Below are 21,242 nucleotides of genomic sequence, written 5' to 3'. Positions count from 1 at the left end.
TGAAAGCAAAAGTGACACTTTTATTACTTTACTTTTTTAGCAAAAGAAAACAACTTAATATCTGTTCAGTAACATAATTCCTTCCCTAATTGTATTCAAAGCACAGCCTTCCAGGTTATGGTTACAAACTTTTGATTTAATTAAAAAAAAAAAAAAAAAAAAAAAAAAATATGAATGATACGAACAATACATTGCCTTAATTATTCGAACAGCAGTTAGAACGCACAACACATGAACAATTAAAAAGCTGAGAATACATCTTTAAGAGACATCCTCTCCAAAAGCACACCCCTTATGTGAATACCACAAAGCCCAAATGAAATCCAAAAGGCACACACAAGAACCATCAATAGGTACAGTATGTGAACATGAAATGTGCAACTAGTGACTAGATTGATTTTCATGACTACTAATTGTGGATAGCTACTGAATGCTGCTTGCCAAACGCCTAGGGTCAAGAAATAGTGATGAAAAGTCTGAAATGTTTTGGAATACATTCCCTTGGCACAAGATATTTCTGTGTTGATGGGTCACTAACAATGTCTGCTTGGGATGCATCAATATCACCCTTTCACTGCCGATTTTTTGATCCATTAACTTTCACCGAGCAGTAAAGACAGAGACAATTATGTTGTTTTTGGTGGGCAAATATCTGAATTAAACAAACATTCTCCAACTGAGATTTAATCAGAATCAACCTGTTTTGCTTTATATAAACATGTCAGAAAATGGCTCTCGGTATTGTCTCTGTTCAGTGCATCCTTGGCATCTACTGTGCAGTTTCTGCAAAAACACACCACACAAACCATGTTTTGCCAACAACAACCAAATTAACATAATAGCCAAAAACACATACTTTATTTCAAACTGCTGCAACAGGGGCACTAAAAACAAACTGCAGAGAAACACTCGGGGCCCCAGGTGAAACTCACTTTGATAGAAAACATTTTTTGATTAAAAGTCATGATTAAAATGAAAGCACAGGAGAACATATGGTAGACGCAAAGATTTGGAACATAGCATATCATGTAGCCTCAAAGAGCTAACAGAAAAAAAGGAACACTTATTAGATTATAAGAGCACAGTTTGGTGCGGCCTTCTAACCCTTCAAAAATAGAACATTTAGTGAGCTTTCAGGAATAAATAGAAAAGGAACACTGCCTCGCCCAACCAAAAACACTATTCTATTTTCTATTTTCCTTAAAACATTTGAGATTATAGGGTGTCCAAAAAAAATGAGCAAGTAAACTTCTTAAAAAAAAAAAAATTACTTGTGACGACAAACAACACACACATGCGTGCACACTCACCACATGCATGTTCAGTCATTCTCTCACTCTCACACACACAAAGGAGCACGCTACTGATTAACTTGACTGACTGATTTCACGACACATTGATAAACTGACAGTGCAAATCTTCAGACGGCTGCAAAGAACTAAATTAAGAGCAAGAGGATACACCAACAGGAAAAAAAAAAACTTTCAGCTGGTAATGAAATTTTGTACAGTTCTTTATCCACTGACAGTTTTATCTTCTTTTTTTTTGTCCCATCTGTAAAGTGTTCTGCTGAAGATAGGATGAAGCTCCAAAGAAGCAGTGTGGAAAAACAAACCGTGTTTTTGGACTCAGCACTCTTCAGAAGATTAAATAAATGCCTACACACATTGTTGTATTGATTATGTTATCAGTAGATCTGAATTGAGTTTACCCTTCATCAAACAAATATTATTATTTTAAAATGTTTTAAAACGATAGTGTGGGTTGTTTACTACATAAAACACTCTAGGGCACCAGTATCAAATAGATGGATGGAAACTTTAAATCTGATCAAAACTGGTGGCATGGATCAGAGAAATGGAATTATGATCTAAAAACAAAAACAAAAACAAACAAAAAAAAAATGTAGGAGCAAAACGCTGATTCTGGCCATTCTAAAGGCAGCAATCTTGACTGGTGGCACTAAGTTTTGACTTTAATGTAGACAAGTCAATCCAGTCAACCGACTACAGTGCATTATGGAAGTGTTCCTTTTTCATTTGCAGGGTTTTACTTGATGATCTCTGACCTCCCGTGGTGGGGCAGGTCAGGTCACCCTGGTCCACTACACCTGTACGGATGTGAAAGTACCAATGGAAGTGAATTCAGACAGGAAAGGGCGGACAAGCCTGGGAAAACAAACACAACAACAAAAAAAAAAGCTATGTTCACAGGCTTTCCGTTTCCCTGGAGGTCTCTCATCCCGCAAGGCTAGTTGGGTGTCACTGACAACACCCGGGTTTTACAGTACCTCACAGTCTTTTGGATTTGTCAGAGGTCTCAGAGACTCGGAGCAGGTTTCCTAAAATTATTCCAGTCACAGGATATGGAAGGATATTAATGTCCATGTTAACTGGATAGAAGTATTACAGAGTTCCTGCTCCTGTCCCTTAATGTGTTTTTCTTTTTTTTTCCCTACTTCACCATTCGGCATCCCCAATGGCTTTGGAGAAGACATAGTCTCTCCCGTTTAAATTCATGATCCCGTCCTTCAGGTGGAATTTCCATTTGTTCTTACTTCTGTGGATCTGGGGAGTAAGAAAAAGGAAATGAATGGCGTGGGTGTCAAGGGAAGACAGACACTGTTACCGCTCACAGTGCACTTACCGTACTTGCATGCACACACACTCAGTCAAGGGCCAGACAGTTATAATGGGACACTGGGATATCATCCAGCATTGTCCTACAGCTCTTTACTGGCATCAGATCAATGCTCTCGTATACAGTTATTTATACTATAATGAAATATATAAAGCCAGATCTCCTTTCCCATTCAAATAGGAAAATAACATGTGGAGAACTATTTAATTTACCCCCCCAAAAAAGAGTATCAGGACCTGTTTTTTTTTTGTTGGTTTTTTTATATGAATGTAATCTGCTGTTTGCATTTGTTTAGGTGTTAAGTGTTATCTGGGAGCCTGTTTTGCTTTGGAAGTGAAGAGAATAGTGGAGAGATAGAAATACATTATTCTAGATAAGCAGCCATGGGTTGCACAGAGTAACTAATGAGGATATTTCGCCACCATGTGGAATCATCAAACCCAGGTAAAGATATGATGCAATACTCTACCAAGTTCAGTTTTGCTTTTTTTTTTTTTTTTTTAACTTTAGCATATGCATGTAAAGTATGTACAGAGCCAACACGGCATGACAGCGCTTTGTTTCATCTCTCTGTCTCTCTTTCTAACACACCCTAGGCTTATGACAGTGTGCTGCATCTCTTACCTTGTCGTACTGGCACACCACTACATTCTCTGTATCAAACAGCTCCTGGTCCTCCTCGTCACTCACATCGTCCCCACTGTTCAGCGGCTCCTGACAAGGGAACAAAAGGACTGGTTTGAACCAAGCACATGTAAAATGTTTCTTGGTCAGGTGAAAAAGTATCTGAAACAGAATCTGGTCTATGCAACACTGAAATACCAACTGAAACAGAGTTTGGCTTTCTATATGAAGTGTTGCTCTAATTTCTTTTCTTCAAACAGAAACACTGAGTGAGAGCAACACTCACCAAAACAACGCCAAAATAAAGCCAACTACAGTTTCTGCTGATTTACAGCGTACATATTGTAAATCACAATATTGGCAAAGTCCTTGGCAACATCCACAGGATCTACTGTTCAGCATTAAAACAAGTGTTGACTTTCCACCAAAGCTTTATGGTTTCTCCATTGCCTACCTCCTCCACCTGCCCGTCCTCTCCACCATCCTTATCCTTCTCCTCCTCCTCGTCTTCATCATACTCCTCCTCTTCATCCTCGTCCTCTTCTGAGGAGGTGTCGCCGGGTCCATCCACCTGCAGCATCATGGGCGGCTGCTGCGGCTGTGGCTGTGGTTGGGCCTGAGGCTGAGGCTGCTGCTGTGCCTGTGGCTGCACTGCAGCCTGCGGTGCAGCTGCACCCTGGGCCTGCTGGACCTGAGCTGCTGTCGCTGCCTGGCCGGGCTGAGGCGCCATGGCTGCCGCCGCCTGCATCACCTAGCAGACAGAGGGGGTATATATGTCACTCGATTATACAGGGTCCAAAATTAACATCTGTCAAATGCCAAATACCAGCTCAATTAACACAAATAAATCAATAAGGGTCACACACCACACGCTGGCCAGCAACCTTTTAAGACAACATTTAAATGCTTCAGCTGTAGAGGTCTCTCTTTTATTTTCACACTTTGTCCCTGTGAATCATGGTTCACACATGACCGCTGCACTGTGCGTCTGTGTGTTGAGCTTCCTGAGAAATTACAAACATCACCAGCTCTTAAGGTAAACAAGTTTTAAAATGGATAGAATTATATTTCTACCATGGTATATCTTTTTCATTTCTGCTGATATAAATAATTGCTGCTAGATTTTGTTTTTATGTTTCCCAGCCATGGGCGGGTGAGTCAAAACATTAAAGTGGACACACATGCTGCATATTTATTGCTTTTGTTTCTACAAATATCAATGCCCACAATATAAATTCATTCACAAACATTTCTAGTCACAAACTAGAAATGTCCTGCCATAAAGTAGCAGTAGATTGTGCAGGTGAACCTAATATAGTGGCCACTGAATGTATATATATTTTAATGACATAATCAGGACAAGAAAAAAAGGCAGGAGATATGGCAGGGCAACAGTGATATCTATTAGAGAGGAATCAATGTTATGTTGCAAAATTTCCAGAAAGAAGCAATTAAATCAGGTATTATAATGAACACTGACCTGTGTATTGCCCTGGACCTTATTTCCTGGAGTGAGAACGATCTGCTGGGGCTGGATAATGACTCCTGTTTGCTGTGGGAGGCCTCCCTGGAGAGGAGCCAGCACCTGGACAGATAATTAATACAAAGAATTATTATTTTTCCCCAGAATAACAATACCAAGGGTTCAACTGCCACTTACTAGGAGATTTTCAGGGCATTACAGAAGAGCAAAGATGGCACAAAGATTTATTTTATGTCAAAAGCCTCATCACTCTAATCTGCAAGCAGCAGTGCCATTTTGAAAGCAGTGAAGTGTCATTTATTGTGTTAAGATGCTTTTCAAACTGCATTTTATTATTGTTTGTAAGATTGAAGATGCTACTGATAAACAGTTTCAGAGACTGTGATTCTTTAGGGAAAAGAGGAGAGTTTTGGATGTCGGTGCCTTTCTGATTTTCTAGAATTACTTTGAGTTTTCCGAGGCATTTATTTTCCCATGTTTCAGGTTTATTTTTCCATAATTTGGTTCTTCCACTAATTCAACACCAGAGGACCCACCACTATGTTCGTTTTCCCAGCCAACAGTTTAATTCATCGGTCTGTCATGGACAAGTTTTGTGCTAATTAGATAGAGGATATCTCTTAAATCCTAAGAACTGCTAGTTGTGCTTCAATCATTTTTTTTTTTTTTTTTTTTTACCCGTGTTACAACAACATGCCAACATGGTACAACATGAAGAGTTTTGGATTTCCAGCTCCCAGAAAGCACTCTGGGAGATTTTTTTGTTTGTTTGTTTGTTTAAAAAAAAGCTGAGTACCCTGAATTGGTGTGTCTGTGTAATGGGACACACCTGTTGTATGACGGGGGCCTGCACGCCACCAGGCTGCATCTGCTGCTGCAACAGGATCTGCTGCTGGGGCTGCTGGATGATGTACTGAGCTCCATTGGGAGCACGGACCACCTGCAGGATCTGGCCTGATAGACAGAGAAGAAGAGGGGACCAAGAGGTTATCTCTCAGCTTAGCTTCAACTTGCTAATGTAACTCATCTCAGTTCAATACCATGTATTTTTCAATACAACAGTAACAATCACAGAACATGGAAATGAAATGTGCAGAGGGTCTGTAACTGAAAAATTGAAAAGCACAAGGAATTTGAGGCTATTTTTTATTCTGCCAGAGGAGTCTGAATGAGGTTTAGATTTAAACTTCCGTCTGTTTACTGGTCAACATATCAGCTAAATAACTCGAAATGTGTGGATGTGGCTACATTTTGGTGAACATACAGGCTTTTGCCTATTGGTGGAGATCCAGGTCTGTTATTTTTAAATGGGGTGGGGGGATGAGGGGGTTCAGGTTTCATAAAACATTGACTTTAAGTGAATTTAGTTCAAATTTGCCCCATAACTGCTCTTTGTTCATCAGCATTCCTCATTTGTGTGACACAACCAAAGAGGATGTAGGGGTAAGGTGAACACCTCTAAATTAAACCAACTAGTCAATAAATACGCTTGAGGGGGACAAAAGGTCAAATAGATTTGGAAACTGAATCGAATTTATTATTGACTTCTAATAAATAACTGTCAAATCTGTGGAAAAGTGTGCAGGTTCACTTTGTTTCTATTACTGACATGTATTCAACCCAGCAACTACTCTGACATGCATGGACCAGCTCAGAATGAATTCAGGACAATGAGGTGTGTTACACAAAACGTATATGTGGATCTGAGCATATGATTGTGATAAATCCATAAGATTAACAGGTGTTAGCAAACTGTGAGGACACTAATCTAAAGACTGGAGATTTAGGAATGATTCATAGTAGACCACACACGTAAAAAGCATCATTCAATTTATGAATTTATCGGGTCAATTTGCTTTAAGTGTGTATGTGTGTATGTGTATTTTACCTTGGCTGGTGATGAGCTGTTGGTATGGGGTGACTCCTGTGGGCAAAGCAAGGGTTGCTGCAGTAGCTGCTGCACTCTAGAGGAGAAAAGAGGAACATACAACAAGACCCGTAAAAAAGTGTAATAGACACATAAGCACATACACTTAAAAGCATAAAACCTGGGGCAGAATAATATATCTGAATATAGCCTCAAGCATAAATTCCAGTGTACAAGAACGATGGAGGAGGAACGTTAAAGATTTAAGGCTGTCAAGGGTGAAAAACTCTACAGATGTTAAAAACTCACAGGTGTTGTTGGCAGTTACAAATTTCATGGTGATACACGCATTCCTGCAAAAATATACTAACACTAATGAGAACTGATTAGCTCAACAATCAAAGTGATCATATTCATCTCGCCTTGGCTGATTCGTTAAAAGCAGGTACGTGTGTCCAACTGTGTTTGTGCACCTTTATTCATTAATTCTGTCTGCCAAGTTTAATAATGACAGGTATTATCATTCAGTTGGCTTGAAAGAGAAAGACATTAAAAAAGAAAATTAAGTGTTTTTATGAGAAAGCAAAAAATAAAACAGCAGAAGTAGAATTATGTGGTTACCTACACTGGCACAGATGTGAGCTTTGACACTAACAGATGGCTTGTGGAAGAGACATAATGTTGAGGAGGAAAAGACAAAAGGAAGACAAATCAAGACACTGCATGAGGGAGATACAGGGAGAAAGATAAAGGAAAAGGCTGTACGTTTATTTGTGCGTGTATGTGAGTGTGTGTATGTGTGTGTGTGTGTGTGTGTGTGTGCCTGTGTGTGTGTGTGAGGGAGGGAGAGAAAGGGAGCGTGTAAGAGGATGAGATGCTCTCAGCTTTATATCTGTGCTGTAATCCAGTCCAGAGCCTACGGCCCCCGCTAAACGATTTCCTGAAGGTCCTCCCTCTCCTCTACTCTCGCCTTCTGTCCCCTCCTGCTCCTCCATCTGTCCCCCTGCTAGACGAGGCCCAGTCACGCTCAGGCCTGCAGAGACGCTGCAGGATCCTTAGTTGGCTACTTCTTCTCTTTGGCTGACTAATCGGGTATGTTTTTGGGAAAAAATGGTAATTATTTTGCACTCTTGCCCATTTTTCAATAAAAAATGAAAATCCGATGAGAACAGAAAAGTGCTCTGTGTTATAGGGTGCTCTTCAATTTTTTCTGGTATTTTGGAGCACAAGTGCAACTAAGTTAAAAAAAAAAAAAAAGAGAGAGAGAGGCCTCTATAGTGTCTACAGGCATCGAGAATTAAATTAAATGTTTCATAAAACCTTTTCAAGGCTTTTGTAATTAAATTTAAGACTGATTTTTACATTTGTCTTCCTTATATCAGTATTTGCCGTGTACATAGGTAAATGCTGTATATTTTGTCCAGTGCAGAGGTAAGTTTTAGTTTGGAATGTGGTTTTTACTTGAGATGATTCTACTAACTGTTATTATAAATGCTTTATTTAGATAAGACAGCAACTATACAAAACGATTTATTACGATTTATTGCACAGGTGAAGTGCAATATTTTCTTAAAATTATCTCCACGGGTAAGTGTAACTGATAAGCATAAAGTGAGATGGATTCATTTTCAATAGGCATATTCCCAAAGGTAGCAGGTAAGGCTAGGGACGAGGAACAGGTCCATTGGTGGGCTCAGAGTTTTACAACATCAAAAATATTGATCGGATGCAATGATCCAAAAACTTTTACGTTGGGATTAATACCTCATACATTCAAATACGAGACTACTGAATGACTTTTAATGCCTAATACTTAGAAAAACAAATTTAAGACACATTGAGACTTTTTAAGGATCTAATGGGGATATGCGATTGGTTGTACTTCTTCCTTACCACTGCCAAATCACAGATATTATCATTCAGTTGGCTCTCTACACCCTGTATGTACATTCACTTACCATCCCTGTTGCACTCATATGCTGCAGAATCTTGGGATCCTGAACAATGACTTGCTGCTGGGGAGCTGGGGAGAGAAACATCATGTTCAGCCAATGCAATTATGTGCATCAATACCACTGATAAATCCTGTGCAAATTAACTAATTTCATCCGTCTTCTTTCATCGAGTCATATTTTGATACTGTTGATCTGCCTTATTCTTCTTTGTCTCAAAATAATGACACTAGTTTCTAGAAAATTCCTGAAACAACTTGCATTGCGGGATTGTCTCACCCATAATGGCACTACGAGATTAAATGATGCTCAGATTGACATTTCTGCTGATGACAGTTGTAATTATGGTTACAGTGCAGCAGTGCCAGCAGTGACCAACCTTGCGGCTGTGGAGGCAGGAGGACTTGCTGGGTCTGTGCTGGCTGAGTGACCTGCTGGACTTGCTGGACCTGCTGCTGCTGCTGCTGCTGTTGCTGCTGCTGCTGAGCGGCCTGCAGGGCTGCCTGCTCCTCAGTGTGGAAGCCCTCCACCGCCTTGGACTGCATCAGTTTGTTCTCCCATAGCTGGAGTACAACGAGCGAGCCACAGTGGTATATTTTGAGACTGTGTCAGGGCATTTCAGATTTATTCAACAGTGATTCAACACACAGGAAAGATGCAAAGCTACACTGGTCAGAAAACAGTCTCAAAATCACAAGCCAGGTCATGAACTTTAGGGCACTGGGCAACCAGCATATCCAAAGACACCCACACAAAGCAAAAAAAAAAAAATGTAAGACTGAGCGAAAGCTTATTCCTTATATAATAAATGTCATATTGATGTAAGCCTTTTTGACTCTCGGGTTAGAAAAAACTGGGAAATGCAGATGAAATGAGCATAGTTTCCTACTCCTTCAACAGCTACAGTGCAAACCAATAAGAAAGGGGATTTAATGAGTTGTCCTCTTATGCTTCACAGCTTAGTAGTTACACTTATGTAACACTTGTGTAATGGCAAGAGGCTTTAAGTCATTACAATGTAATTACAATTATAAAAAACTGAAATTATACAGTTCTTAGACAAACTAGTTAAAAACAGAAGCATTACTAGAAACATTTAGCCATGGAGGTTAAGTAAACTTCCACTGGCATCAATTTTGCAAAACAAAAAATGCATTATTATTATAATATACTAATAATGGCTACACTTGCTGTCACAATGTTGCAAATACTTCTAAGTTTCTCCTCTTGTTTACATTTTTGTGAATTACACTTTCACTGGATGACAATATACGCAACTACAGCTTTATTCAAATGAGGTATTCTTTAGTAATCGCTGCAAAAATTTCTAGGATGTAAAGTTTGGGTGTTGTGGAAACACAGTAAATGCTTGAAAACCCTTGCACTGAATAGGAAAACGTTGTACAGCTCATCAAATTTCACTAGAGAGGATTCCGATGGTCCAATACCTGTTCCTTTGCTATCACACAATGCTACAGCTTAGCAAGTTTAGCATTCACTATAAATGATTTGGAGATGACAAGCTCTCCCATAAGTAAAAGCAGTAAAGGTAGTGGTGGTGGTTACCGTCTTCAGCTCCAGTAGCACCTGCTCATCAACTCCCTCATCCAGGAACAGCTCACGCACTTCATTGATCACATCCTCAATCACAGACTTATAGAGTTTAGGCTAAAAGGTAGGAAAGAAAACACATTGCCAAATGAGTGCGTGCTCCAGCTTACTCTTAAACTCTGAAAAAAAAGGCTTTGAAAATGAAACAAGCCTTTGATACTATCATTGTTTATTCATTGGAACTTGCTTTCATTTTTTAAAAAAAGATGTTTTTTGGCTGTGCTAAAATGTGTTTCACTGATAGAAATCAGCCTTGAGAAATATGTTCCTTTAATCTGCTGACACAAGTGCAGGGAATAACAAATATGTAGGGTCTGTTTTTTTTTTTTTTTTTTTTTTTTAAATATCCCCTGTCCTCTGGGGGAAAACAATCCCAGATAAAGCCTTTGAAAATACAATACGGTTAATATCTGCTGTTAAAATATGTGGCCGGTAGTTCAGCACTGAACGCGGTTCATGCAGTACAGCCCTGTGCAGCTTTTACACGGCTTGCAGAAGTTAGTGCGCTTTCAGCTACCATACGGTCACACGCGGCTGGTAAATATCACGACCGTCCAGGTATAAAATCGGCATTTTGGTTGCCTCCAGAGATAACGCGGCCTGTACTGCGCATAACACAACACAACACAACACACCCATGGCGTTTAAATCGCTGCCACGGGACAACAGTCGCGGTCGCTCGCCACAAGGAAGCGGGCCCGACACATGCGACATGGGCCACTGCACTGCGCTGTCCCCGGTGTCCGCAGCACGGACCTCGGTCTCTCCTTCCCTCCCCCTCGCACTGTCTGCTCCTCCACTATTTAAAGCACACTCTGGTGTTTATATGTAGAGCCGGTGACGTAGCGTCGAGTAGCACCTTCCCATCCCGGCCAGTCTATATTAGAGAGCCAATATGGCTGTATAAAACCAGGCAGCGGAAAGGAGGAGGGCCAGAACCGTAGAGAGGGGAGACGTGGAAGCCATTTTACGGAGCGGCAACCTAACGCCCGGCAGCCTTGAGCATGAACTTTGTGGCGAATTATGGAGGATAACTGCGGTGTAAAATCTTTATGTGTGCTCGGCTTTAACTAAGTATTGTGGTTGTTGTCGATGGGGGAGCAGGATATCACTGGTATGAGATGGGTAAAAGTGGTGGTTTGGGACGGCTACCCTTGCCTTCTGGTCGTGGAATGGTGGACAATGAGGCTTTTGGCTGAGCATTTGAGAACAAGCAAGACGACTTTTCTGCTAAATGTATATATATATATATTTTTTTTTTTTTAATTTCCACGAACGAGTTGATTCATTCGCTGTGGATGAGAAGGTGCTTGGCGTAACATCTGTAAATTTACATTACTGCAAACTACTCAGCTAAAGTTGACCGGTTTGTCCCACTAAGGCTAAGTTAACATTACACTCCTGCCACCAAAAAGCAACCCAGCTTGAATATCCAACGCTAAATAATACACTAATGTCACACGCCGACGACAAAATGGACAAAAACTTGCTCGTTGACTTACTTAAGATAACGTTAAGTTATACTCAACCATAGGAAACCCTCTCTTAATTCCCATAAGCCAACTAACACTCAAACTCCCTAAAACCTTCAATCTCACAAACAGCCCGTACAGCTTAGAAACTGCAGTCTCATCTTTCCAGAATGATACGCCTCTAATTTGCACAATTCACCTATTTTCTGACTATTTTCAGCTCTTTTGATCGTCGGTCCTGACCAGATTGTTTGATCTGCCACAACTGTCTAGTTTCGAAAACTGGTTAAAATGGCCGATTGTCAATAGGTATCCTTTTTTATTATTATTATTAGAGAGACAATAGTGAAGTGTTTGCAAATACAGCTCACTTGTACTGCACTCAATAAAAAGCAGCTCGTCGACAGTTTTCCCATTTTTACTTTACCCCCATTTTCCCCACTGACAATCCTTAGAGATTGATCCTTACCACTGGGTTCGAGTTAGCCGAGCTCGCCATTATACGCGTAGTGTAAGAACCACACGGAAAATAGGCGAGAAATAGAGCCAAAAAACAACAAAAACGGTTTAAAACAACTGGGAACGATATTTTAAAATAGCCGGCATTACTTTTGTAAATAAAACACAGTTTTTGGCGGTCTTATTTACAATCCCGGGCTGCGCCTCCCCAGCCGTCCTTCCTCCGTCGTTGTCCTCCTTTATATACTGAGCGATGGAGCTGCGAATGCGCGAGACATAGGGCAGGGTCAAGCCGGTCATCACGCGAGATTTAGCGCGGGGTTTGAGTACCGATCCACGTCGCTACTGCTGGGAAATGTAGTTTAAATGCAACCTGGTGCACAAAAGCGGGACAGATGATCCTGTTGCGCAGACTTGACTTCATGACAGTAAATTTAACCTCTATGTAAACTGTGTGGTCTAAGCAGTATCTCACACATGTGGGTCACTTGTTATACATTATAACAATATACTATGATGGGAAAATTGTAAGGCCTGTCTATTACTTCAAAATAATAATAAAAAAGGACACTGAACATTCACTTTGTAGCAGGACACAGTATTGTGTTGCCACCATTTTACACGAGCAATGATCACTGTTCATTTTTTCTATGAGTTACTTTACATACTTCTTTTTGCCCATGCTATAAAATCATGGTGTGGTGGGGGGGCTCCTTGCAGTGTGTTGCAGTGTTAAACAGTTACACTGATTGGCTTAATGGGGGCACTCTAATTGAGGTCAAGCTTTGCGATTCAAATGTGACACCTCAGACACCACTGGGGGTAGCCTATTTCATTAACAACCATGGTGCGGAAGTGGTGTAATGTCCTTGCGTCACAAAGGTACGAAATGCTGGAATACTAAGCAGGCCTATGGGGAGTGATTTTATTCCAGCCTCAAAACAGAAACTTCCTCAAAAAAATAGAGAAATGAAAATAGTATCAGAATCAGAGTCATAAGAACGGTGACAAAAAAGTAATGATCAGCCTTCGGTGATGTTAAAGCCTTAACTGTTTTAACAAAGCTTGGATGAATTTTCAATCTATATATTGGCACTGTGGTTTGGAGTAAAAAAAAAAAAAATAGGATTAGCCTGAAGGGGACACTATAATAAAAGGTCAATATTTCCAACTTTGAAAGGTCATTACTGCTGCAGGAGCGCTCTGATTTTGCTGACACTCCTGATGCTGCATCTGGTTCCTGATTGGCCTAAAGGCACAAGGGGGGGCAGGATGACGTCTGCTTGTCCTAATTAGATTTTTACAGCAATAATTTCATTCCGCCTTGGGTCAAATTCCAGCACAAGGACCAGCTCTTGTACTTGTGTGGGATATTTCGGTACCCTCTCCACCTCTGTGCCATCCTGTGCGTTTGTGCTCACCTACATTTATGTCAAAAGCAAATTTCATGTAATAGCTCGGCTGTGCCACAAGAGTGTGATCACAGTACATACCACAACACTGGAGCTTAAGATCTCATTTTCTCATTCCATGACACACACACACACACAATCCATTCACTTTGTATAAGGTGAGCATTTCAACATAAAATTCAATAATGGAGAACTTATGTGCATCGCTCGATGAGTCATGGACTGTCCTGTAACCAAAAATGCACCTGTCCTGAGCAGCAGGGGAAAATTCCCAAAAACCATAAAGCTGTGCAATAAATGAGAGCTGACAAGAGAACCTTACCTCCACTTCTGTCTCCATGGAAACTTGCCTCAATGGTCATTCTGTGGATATGGATGATATAGACCACGGAACACACAGCCCTCTCTGCATCAATCCGCTTAATAGCCTACTTCAATCTACCTTCTCCAAGATGGTGTGTGAATGCCATAAACCAGAGAATTCATTTGATTTATGTCATTGGGAGGAAAATAAAGGCCTATGCCACACATTGACAAAAATGTGCTTTTGGATTTCACAGCGTAACCTATTTCTTTATCACAGTGAAAAAAGGGAAAAATTGAAAAATCTTTAAAATTTAACCAGCATGACAAGAAAGTGCATTTGCAGACTGGTGCCAAGATGATGACTGCTTCTGCAACTGTGAGATGTGAGCAGACATAACGCTGTCTTATCTAAGGCATGTCGCTACCTTTGAGTCTCACTCTCAGTAACTGAGTAGTATGATGCCCCCTAAAGATGTGGAGAATGCACCCCTCCCCTCCCCTTTCTTTGCTGTAGTTGCATAGCAACAGAGGAGCTGCTAGCTCCAGTTGTGTTGGTGATGGGAACGCGCAGCACAGGGGAGGCACTGGCTCATGATTAAGCCTGTCTCGGCTTCAATTATGAATGGGCTTCCACTGCCACATGGCTCCAAAATGGCAGCACTCAGATTGATAAGGCATTAAGGAACTCTATGGTACACTTAACTCTTCTACTTCTTTCCCTAAGGGGCAAGCAGAGTTTGACTTTCATCAAAAGTATTGGACTTGATGATTAGAGGAAGTAAATGAATAATTAACTGGTGGAAGAGGCCTGGTTATGATAAGACCCTTGTTGATGGGAATACGTGAGGTTAATGATTGGGGTCACTCTTGAGAGCAAATTAAAGAGTCTCCATTCTCACAAAGCTAGCACTTTACCAGTAAATGGGGGTAACTGTGTATTGAAATGTTATGTCTTATGCTGATGTGGTAAAATGAGGAGTTGAAATCCTCTTTGTTGTTACACAATATTAAGTCCTTGCCATATTTCGCTATACATTTTAGTGAGAAAGCGTGTTAAATTTGATTTAACAAGTCATACAATGCCTGCTAGTTCACTTGTACTGCCAACCAATGATGTCTCATAATTAACACAATGTCTGTATGCAGGATAGATTAGGCACAATTAGTTCCCATTTCTCATCATGTCTCTGTTATTATACTGTTTTTATTTGATCCGAGTCATAAAGGAGTCATAAAGGACAGCCAAACTAATCTTCTGCAACTTGTATTTTTTATTATTGCAACCAACTGGAAGACAATACATCACATAAACATCATTGTAGTTTTTCAGAAAAATGGAAAACAAAATAAAACAACATTTATATTTTTTTGCCACAGTATTGGACAACGTTGATATTTACATGTAGTGATGAAATAGTCTGAAATCGTTCTTTGGCAATATGATTGCACAATAAGGAGAGAATTGAACATTTACTGAAAAACCAACACCTGGGTGCACTCTGCATCACATCTCACATATCAATAATAGTTTTGCATGTTGACATCTCTAACCTATGGCTTTCAAATACTCAGCTCATACAGTCACCAAAAAGAACGGCAGTATTGTAGGTATTTTTGTCAGAGAAAAAACAAAACACAAAAATGAAAACGCTCATAAAAACATCAACAAATAAAATGGCAACCATTTTACAGAGTGCTGCACTGTACGTTTGGCAGATTTGAAAGAAACACTTGTTTTTTTGGGGGGGGTGGGGGGCTTTTCAGGCAGTGAAGTATATTTCCTTTGCTTAAATGTCCTACTTTTTGTGTTGCTCTATTTTTCCAGGACTCGTGGGTCAGGAGTTCATTTTTCCTGCATGTCACCGAGTGAGTCAGAGGAAAAAAGGTGGTTGCTAAAGCAACACATTCTCTCCTTGACATGCCTCTTGCTGACTGAACACATTATTAGTCACCACAACAGTGGTTTGTTACCGCAAATACAGCAGAGCGCTTGACCTGGCCTGTGGGAGCACTGAGATATCAGACGGATATCAGACGAAAAACGAATGGCACACAGCAAGGACACAGACAGCATCTCCTTCAGCCTTTTTTTTTTTTTTTTTTTTTTTTTTTTTTAAACGTTGGCATGGATACCATACAAAATGCAAAGCCAGTGATGCATGCTACAGGTGGTAAGACTGTACCGATGGATGGGACATGCGAGAAATGTCTGCATTTGTTTGCCTGCTTGGCTCACTGACAATCATTCAGCATCTATTCAGCTCAAACAAAACCACGTCTGACTCTGCTGCTACACCACTGCACATAATCTCCAACCAAACCCAGCGTATGCTTTCTCCCACAAAGATGTTATTCCATTCAGTTGATCCAGCTCAACTGTATATTATATGTACTGTATCTCCGGAGGTGAGGGAAAGAAATTATAGTTTAATGCATTTTTTGTTACAGCTTAAGCATACCAAGTAGTGGCAGTGCAGTAATTGTAACATATCACTTTTGACACTTGCTACTCGCTACTGCCCCTGGGAATTTCAATCAAGTCAGCTTCCCATGACCATAAATGAGATACACATACACACTTGTACAGCGAGTCTAAAAGGTAACCTGTAGCAAAACTGATAAAGAAATGCACCTCAGATCTCCAGGTTTCACCCTTTCAAGATAAATATGTGATAAACTATGCAAAATTCACATCCATGTCCCTTTCGTTTTAATTTAAGAGTTACAATATGGAGGTGTAAATAAGATATATATATATATTTTTTTTAAATTTAAGCCATCTTTTCCATTCCTCCTCCTTTTCCGTTCTGTCCAAGTGGCCTTTTCAGAGGTATGAGGTTCCTTCAGGACACCAACAAATGCAGGCTCCCATGCACAGCTGTTCCATACATTTACACTGAACAATGCCAAATGGAAAATAAGGACACATATACATTTACACAGAGGAGAAAATAACAATACTGTTATAAATAAAGACAAGAAACATTCTGTCAAAACATGTCAGAGACATGACAACAGAGGTATTGAGGGCAGGCAGGCAGGCACAATGTTAAAGGGTGTGTGTTCCTTGGTACGCAAACTCACACACTCTACAGACATGTTTTGAAATAACACTGGGATTAACATTGAACACCTATGTCACTGTACAGGCAGAAGAAGACTGAAGCCCACCCCTAAAGGGTGATTCAGCTGGCCTACATAGCCTGAATTGAAGCCCAGAGGTGGCACCCTTGGGCCTCCAATTGCAGAGTGATCGCCCACGTTCCTCCCTGAAGATGTGTCTTTGAAAGCCCGCTCAGAAAAAAAAAAAGAAAAGAAAAAAAAAAATCAAAATAAAATTTGAACGTAATCGAGGGTATAAGAATTGGCGGCAAAACTTTTTTTTTCTTTCCTCTAGGATCAAGGTTTATATGAAAATAAGTCATGCTTCATGCTAAATACATTGTTTATCTTACATGATCTTTGAATAAAAAAGATTTGCTTTTTATCTTATTTACAAGCACCCATGCAATATAACTGAGAAAGTCCTGCAGGTCAAATTGCTTCAATTAAGAAAGGAAAAAAATAAAATATTTTCTAACCTTTTTACAGAGTTGTCCACAGGGGACAAATTGCTTATATATTTATGAGGGTAGAGTGAGGGTAAACGGATACAAACAGAAATCTAAACCCACAGTTCATGTATATAGTTCTCTGACACTGTAAAATGAATAGGCAGGTGTGGTAGCTACTGATAGCTACTATATCTATACCAGGTATCTACGTCTATGGACAGAAGTACTGGAAAAGTTTTAGGGACGTTTACATTATGCAACAACAACGACAAAATGAAGGAGATATTGCCTCAGACCCGGCACACTATCCATCTCTATGGTGATAAACATGACCATGTTTTTTCTTTAATATAACTATTCTTAAATACTATGAGTGCTCTCGAAATAAACCATGTCTTTACCCATGATGCTTTTATTCTAAGTGGCGTAAAATAATCTGAAGTGCATGAATATATCACATTGGGTTTTACAATTATTTTGACACTTTCGGTCGTTTTTCTCTATTCTAGCTCTCTGACTTTACTATGCCTTCTGTTTTATTATTATTATTATTATTATTATTATTGTTATTATCATTATTATTATCATGAATATTATTATTATTATCATCATCATTATTATTTTAGCTGTCATATCGGCTACATGAAGCAACCTGGTCGCTTATCTTTGGCACAGTCTCACATTTGTGCTCATGGATGTAGAGAGTGATGCAAGTGAGCAGCCAAGAGAGCTCTACGTCTGTTAAATAGGCTTGTCTCACTGGCTCGGCTTTCTTGCTGGCATCACTGCAAGATTGCTACAGATTCACATATAAATAAACAATAAGACAAAGAGCCATCTTCTGTTCATATACGCTCCTCAATGTGATTCAGTTTTGTCATGTCCGACTCGTTCTAATTAATGACAAAACATGCTTTTGTATGGCTTTCATCCCCTTTTAAACAACAAAAACAACAAAGACGCATGAGAAATACCCCACTGATGTTAGTGTTGCTGAACATGTAGGAAAACAGAGATTTTTGATATTGCCACAAAGAAGTAGGATTCACCTAATGCCCTGCAGATAGATAGAGATAGAGGGAGATGAGAAGTGTCCGTTGAGACTAATGCTTCAGTAACATTACCTGTTGGCCTGTGTTTGTGCATGTGTCCATGTGTGTGTGTTATTCTGTGTGTGTCTGCATGTGTTTGCATGACTATATACTATATGTATGTCTTTGTATGTGTGTGTCTGTCCGTGCATGTGTGTGTCTTAGTTTCTCAGGGCCTCTTTCTGCTCCTTCTGGCCCTTGGCGGTGCGGTTTGTGATGTTGTTGAGGCAGGCTCTGACCCCTGCCAGGTGGAGCAGCGACCCCGCCGCCTCCTTCATCTCCTCGTCGTCGCTCTCCGGCGGTTTCTCCACCGCTGCCGCGCGCCGCTTCTTCAGCGGCAGCGTGTCGCTAATGCCCTTCATTCGGTTTTTGGTCCAGGGCAAACTGCTTCCCGCCAGTGTCCCTGCTCCCAGCCCTGAAGTGCGTCTCTGTCCCCGTGGGGGCTGCTGGGAAATGTAGGTAGCGGCGGCAGTGGTGACGTGTGAATCCAGCGGGATCTCCCGTGGCTCGGGTTTCACGTCAGACTGGATCTCGACAGCGATGATGTCGTCATCGTCCAGGGGAGAGGAGGGGGCGGCGACCTGGGAGGAGCACAGCCTGCTGGGGGATTTGGCGGTGCTGTAGGTGTGGTCATCCTGGAGGTCCTCGCCGCAGGGCGGGGGGGAGTAGCAGGATGCACTGTCCTCTCCTCGGCTTAGATAATCTCCCAGGGCTGATCTGCACCAAGCAAGGACACATAGCGGAACAGAGTATTGTTATCCCTGCTGTCAAACTGCAAGCCAGGTGGCCTGCCTATACACTGCAAAAAAATCTCCATCTTAACAAAACATCTAGTCTCATATGAAGGCCTAAAACCTTGTTTGTCTTAAAACAATTTCAAAAAATCTTCCAGTGGGATGAGATCATCCCCGTTTCCACTACAGTTTCAGGGATTTTTTTTTTTTTCAGGAAAAAGTATAAATACATTGAAACAAGGCAGAATAAGGCACATGAGCCCACAAGTATCGAGAAAATGACACTTGATTCAAGAAAATTCTGAAAACAAGTGGGAGTATTTCATCCCACTAGCAGATTTTTTTGGACTTGTTATGACAAAAACAAGATTTTAACACTAAATATAAGCCTAAATGACTTATTTCCAGACACGTTTGGCAGTTCATATTCACTGGCCAGGAAGTTAAAAAAAAAAAAAAAAAAAGTTGAGGTAATAATCTATCACATTTCAAATAGTCCCTGCAGGCCTGATCTACATAATTCTGATGTCAAATTAAAACCATGCATCTCCAATAAGCCAGCCTTTTAGCAAGGAGGGAGAAGCAGCCTAGTTTTGAGATTGCCGCCTTTGCATTTTCCAAATTATACAGTGCACTTTGAGTAGGTCTCATGGTCCCTAAGGTTGCGGATCTTGCTCAGCACATTAGGGACCTTGTAAAATTTCTAGTCAACACCACAGAATGATGGATCTGCCATGAAGCTATTTAATCACTGTACGCTACACATCAGGCTCAGCTCCTGTACATTACGCTGCATTTTTTTGTGCTGTTAGTTAGTCAAAAGACACTTTTCTTCTCAAAGGCATTAAGAACATGGGTGCATTCTGACACCCTATAAATCAAAAGGAGATCCAGCAGTCTGCCCTGTCCCCTGGACATCGACTCCTTTCAGAATGAAAGGGTTAGCATATTAATATCTTATAAGAAAAACATGCACCCCTCCCAGTGATCAAATATTCACTGCGTACCTTTAGTGAGCCTTTGGGTATGTTTAATTCATTATGCGGTGTGGGCCATCATACTTGTATGCTCCTGTGATGGATGTGCATGTCCATGCATGCTCCCAATGTTCTTTGAATCATGAGGCTTCTCCCACTAATAAACTGTGTTTGTGTGAGCGCATGTGTGTGTGCCTGCGTGAGACCATTATATAAACACACCTGGATAAAATGTTCTGAAGTGGGGGGGAGTGTGTGAACGCCTTTGACTCTCACACACAATAAAGATGTGATGATGTAAACTATGAGTGGAAAATTCTTGTGTCTGTTTTATTTGTGTGTGTGTGTGTGTGTGTGTGTGTGTGTGTGTGTTTGAAGACTACTGTATGTGTGTATGTGGGTGTGTCTGCGTGTGTGTTTGTGTCTGAAGGAATGTGTTTGTGTAGGAAAAACCCTGACTGACATAATTACATGGTTGAGGGCAAAAGGAGCAAAGTTTACCAACCTTATGGCCGAGGTTCTGCTCCCCACAGGGCTTATGGGTAGGGGTCTTATGACAGGAAACAGTGCCTGGCTCCTGACACGGGCGCCATTTTGGATCACACCCCGAGGAACTAGAGACAGAGCAGCAGACAAAAGGACTTACACAGAGCGATACACGCTGGCTGCCACACTAATCCACACCCTGAACAGAATCCACACACACCGAAATCAGTTTCAGAGTTAAGGCCGAGGAAGGGAGGGAAACGCCGAGGAAACTTCTCCAAAACAGAATCAGACCTTAACAAGACCTGGGAACAGCTCGATGAGCATTCACTGACCGTCTGAGAGGGCCGACAGGGCAGTATTGATGAGCAAGGCAAGGTTAAATTGAGCGGGAAAGCGTCATAAATGAGTTAAGACCGCTGCGAATCATTCAATTACCAACGACCGCTGGGCTCGGCTGAATCCAGCCTGTCTGATGCTGCGGGTTGAGCAGCAGGCACTCGGAACTTAAGGCAGAATACCACACAATTTGAGAATTTGTATACATCATTCCTGTGGTCGAGGGTAGTCCAAT

The 21,242-nt window shown here is 40.9% G+C and overlaps 2 protein-coding genes across 2 annotated transcripts in view; both read right to left on the bottom strand.

Moving 5' to 3' along the window:
• Positions 1-12,296, bottom strand: gtf2a1 (general transcription factor IIA, 1). Its single transcript, XM_030046756.1, has 10 exons — positions 12,119-12,296; positions 10,133-10,234; positions 8,946-9,129; positions 8,573-8,637; positions 6,636-6,711; positions 5,577-5,701; positions 4,745-4,849; positions 3,719-4,015; positions 3,265-3,354; positions 1-2,567 (listed from the first exon to the last, which is right to left on the bottom strand). Exons 1-10 carry the CDS (start codon positions 12,146-12,148, stop codon positions 2,460-2,462), a joined length of 1,182 nt encoding a protein of 393 aa, XP_029902616.1. The 5' UTR covers positions 12,149-12,296; the 3' UTR covers positions 1-2,459.
• A 2,786-nt stretch (positions 12,297-15,082) lies between these two features.
• Positions 15,083-21,242, bottom strand: part of ches1 (checkpoint suppressor 1) — a 57,051-nt gene continuing 50,891 nt past the window's right edge. The window contains exons 5-6 of the mRNA XM_030047227.1: positions 20,688-20,796; positions 15,083-19,188 (exon numbers count right to left, since the gene is read on the bottom strand). Coding sequence (XP_029903087.1) covers positions 18,633-19,188; positions 20,688-20,796 — 665 coding nt within the window. The 3' untranslated portion in view covers positions 15,083-18,632. The remainder of the gene's footprint in view (positions 19,189-20,687; positions 20,797-21,242) is intronic.

The sequence above is a fragment of the Myripristis murdjan genome, chromosome 24, assembly GCF_902150065.1.
Source record: "Myripristis murdjan chromosome 24, fMyrMur1.1, whole genome shotgun sequence".
In the NCBI taxonomy this organism is placed as follows: domain Eukaryota; kingdom Metazoa; phylum Chordata; class Actinopteri; order Holocentriformes; family Holocentridae; genus Myripristis; species Myripristis murdjan.
The sequence above is the reverse complement of the archived record's forward strand: the minus strand, read 5'-3'. Positions and strand labels throughout refer to the sequence as shown.

Excerpts from the sequence above, each read along its gene's own strand:
- gtf2a1 (XM_030046756.1), bottom strand. The coding sequence starts at position 12,148 with ATGGCGAGCTCGGCTAACTCGAACCCAGTG. Across the intron at positions 10,235-12,118 it reads CGGCTAACTCGAACCCAGTG|CCTAAACTCTATAAGTCTGT; the intron begins GTAAGGATCAAT and ends CCTACCTTTTAG. Across the intron at positions 3,355-3,718 it reads AGGACGGGCAGGTGGAGGAG|GAGCCGCTGAACAGTGGGGA; the intron begins GTAGGCAATGGA and ends TTCCCTTGTCAG.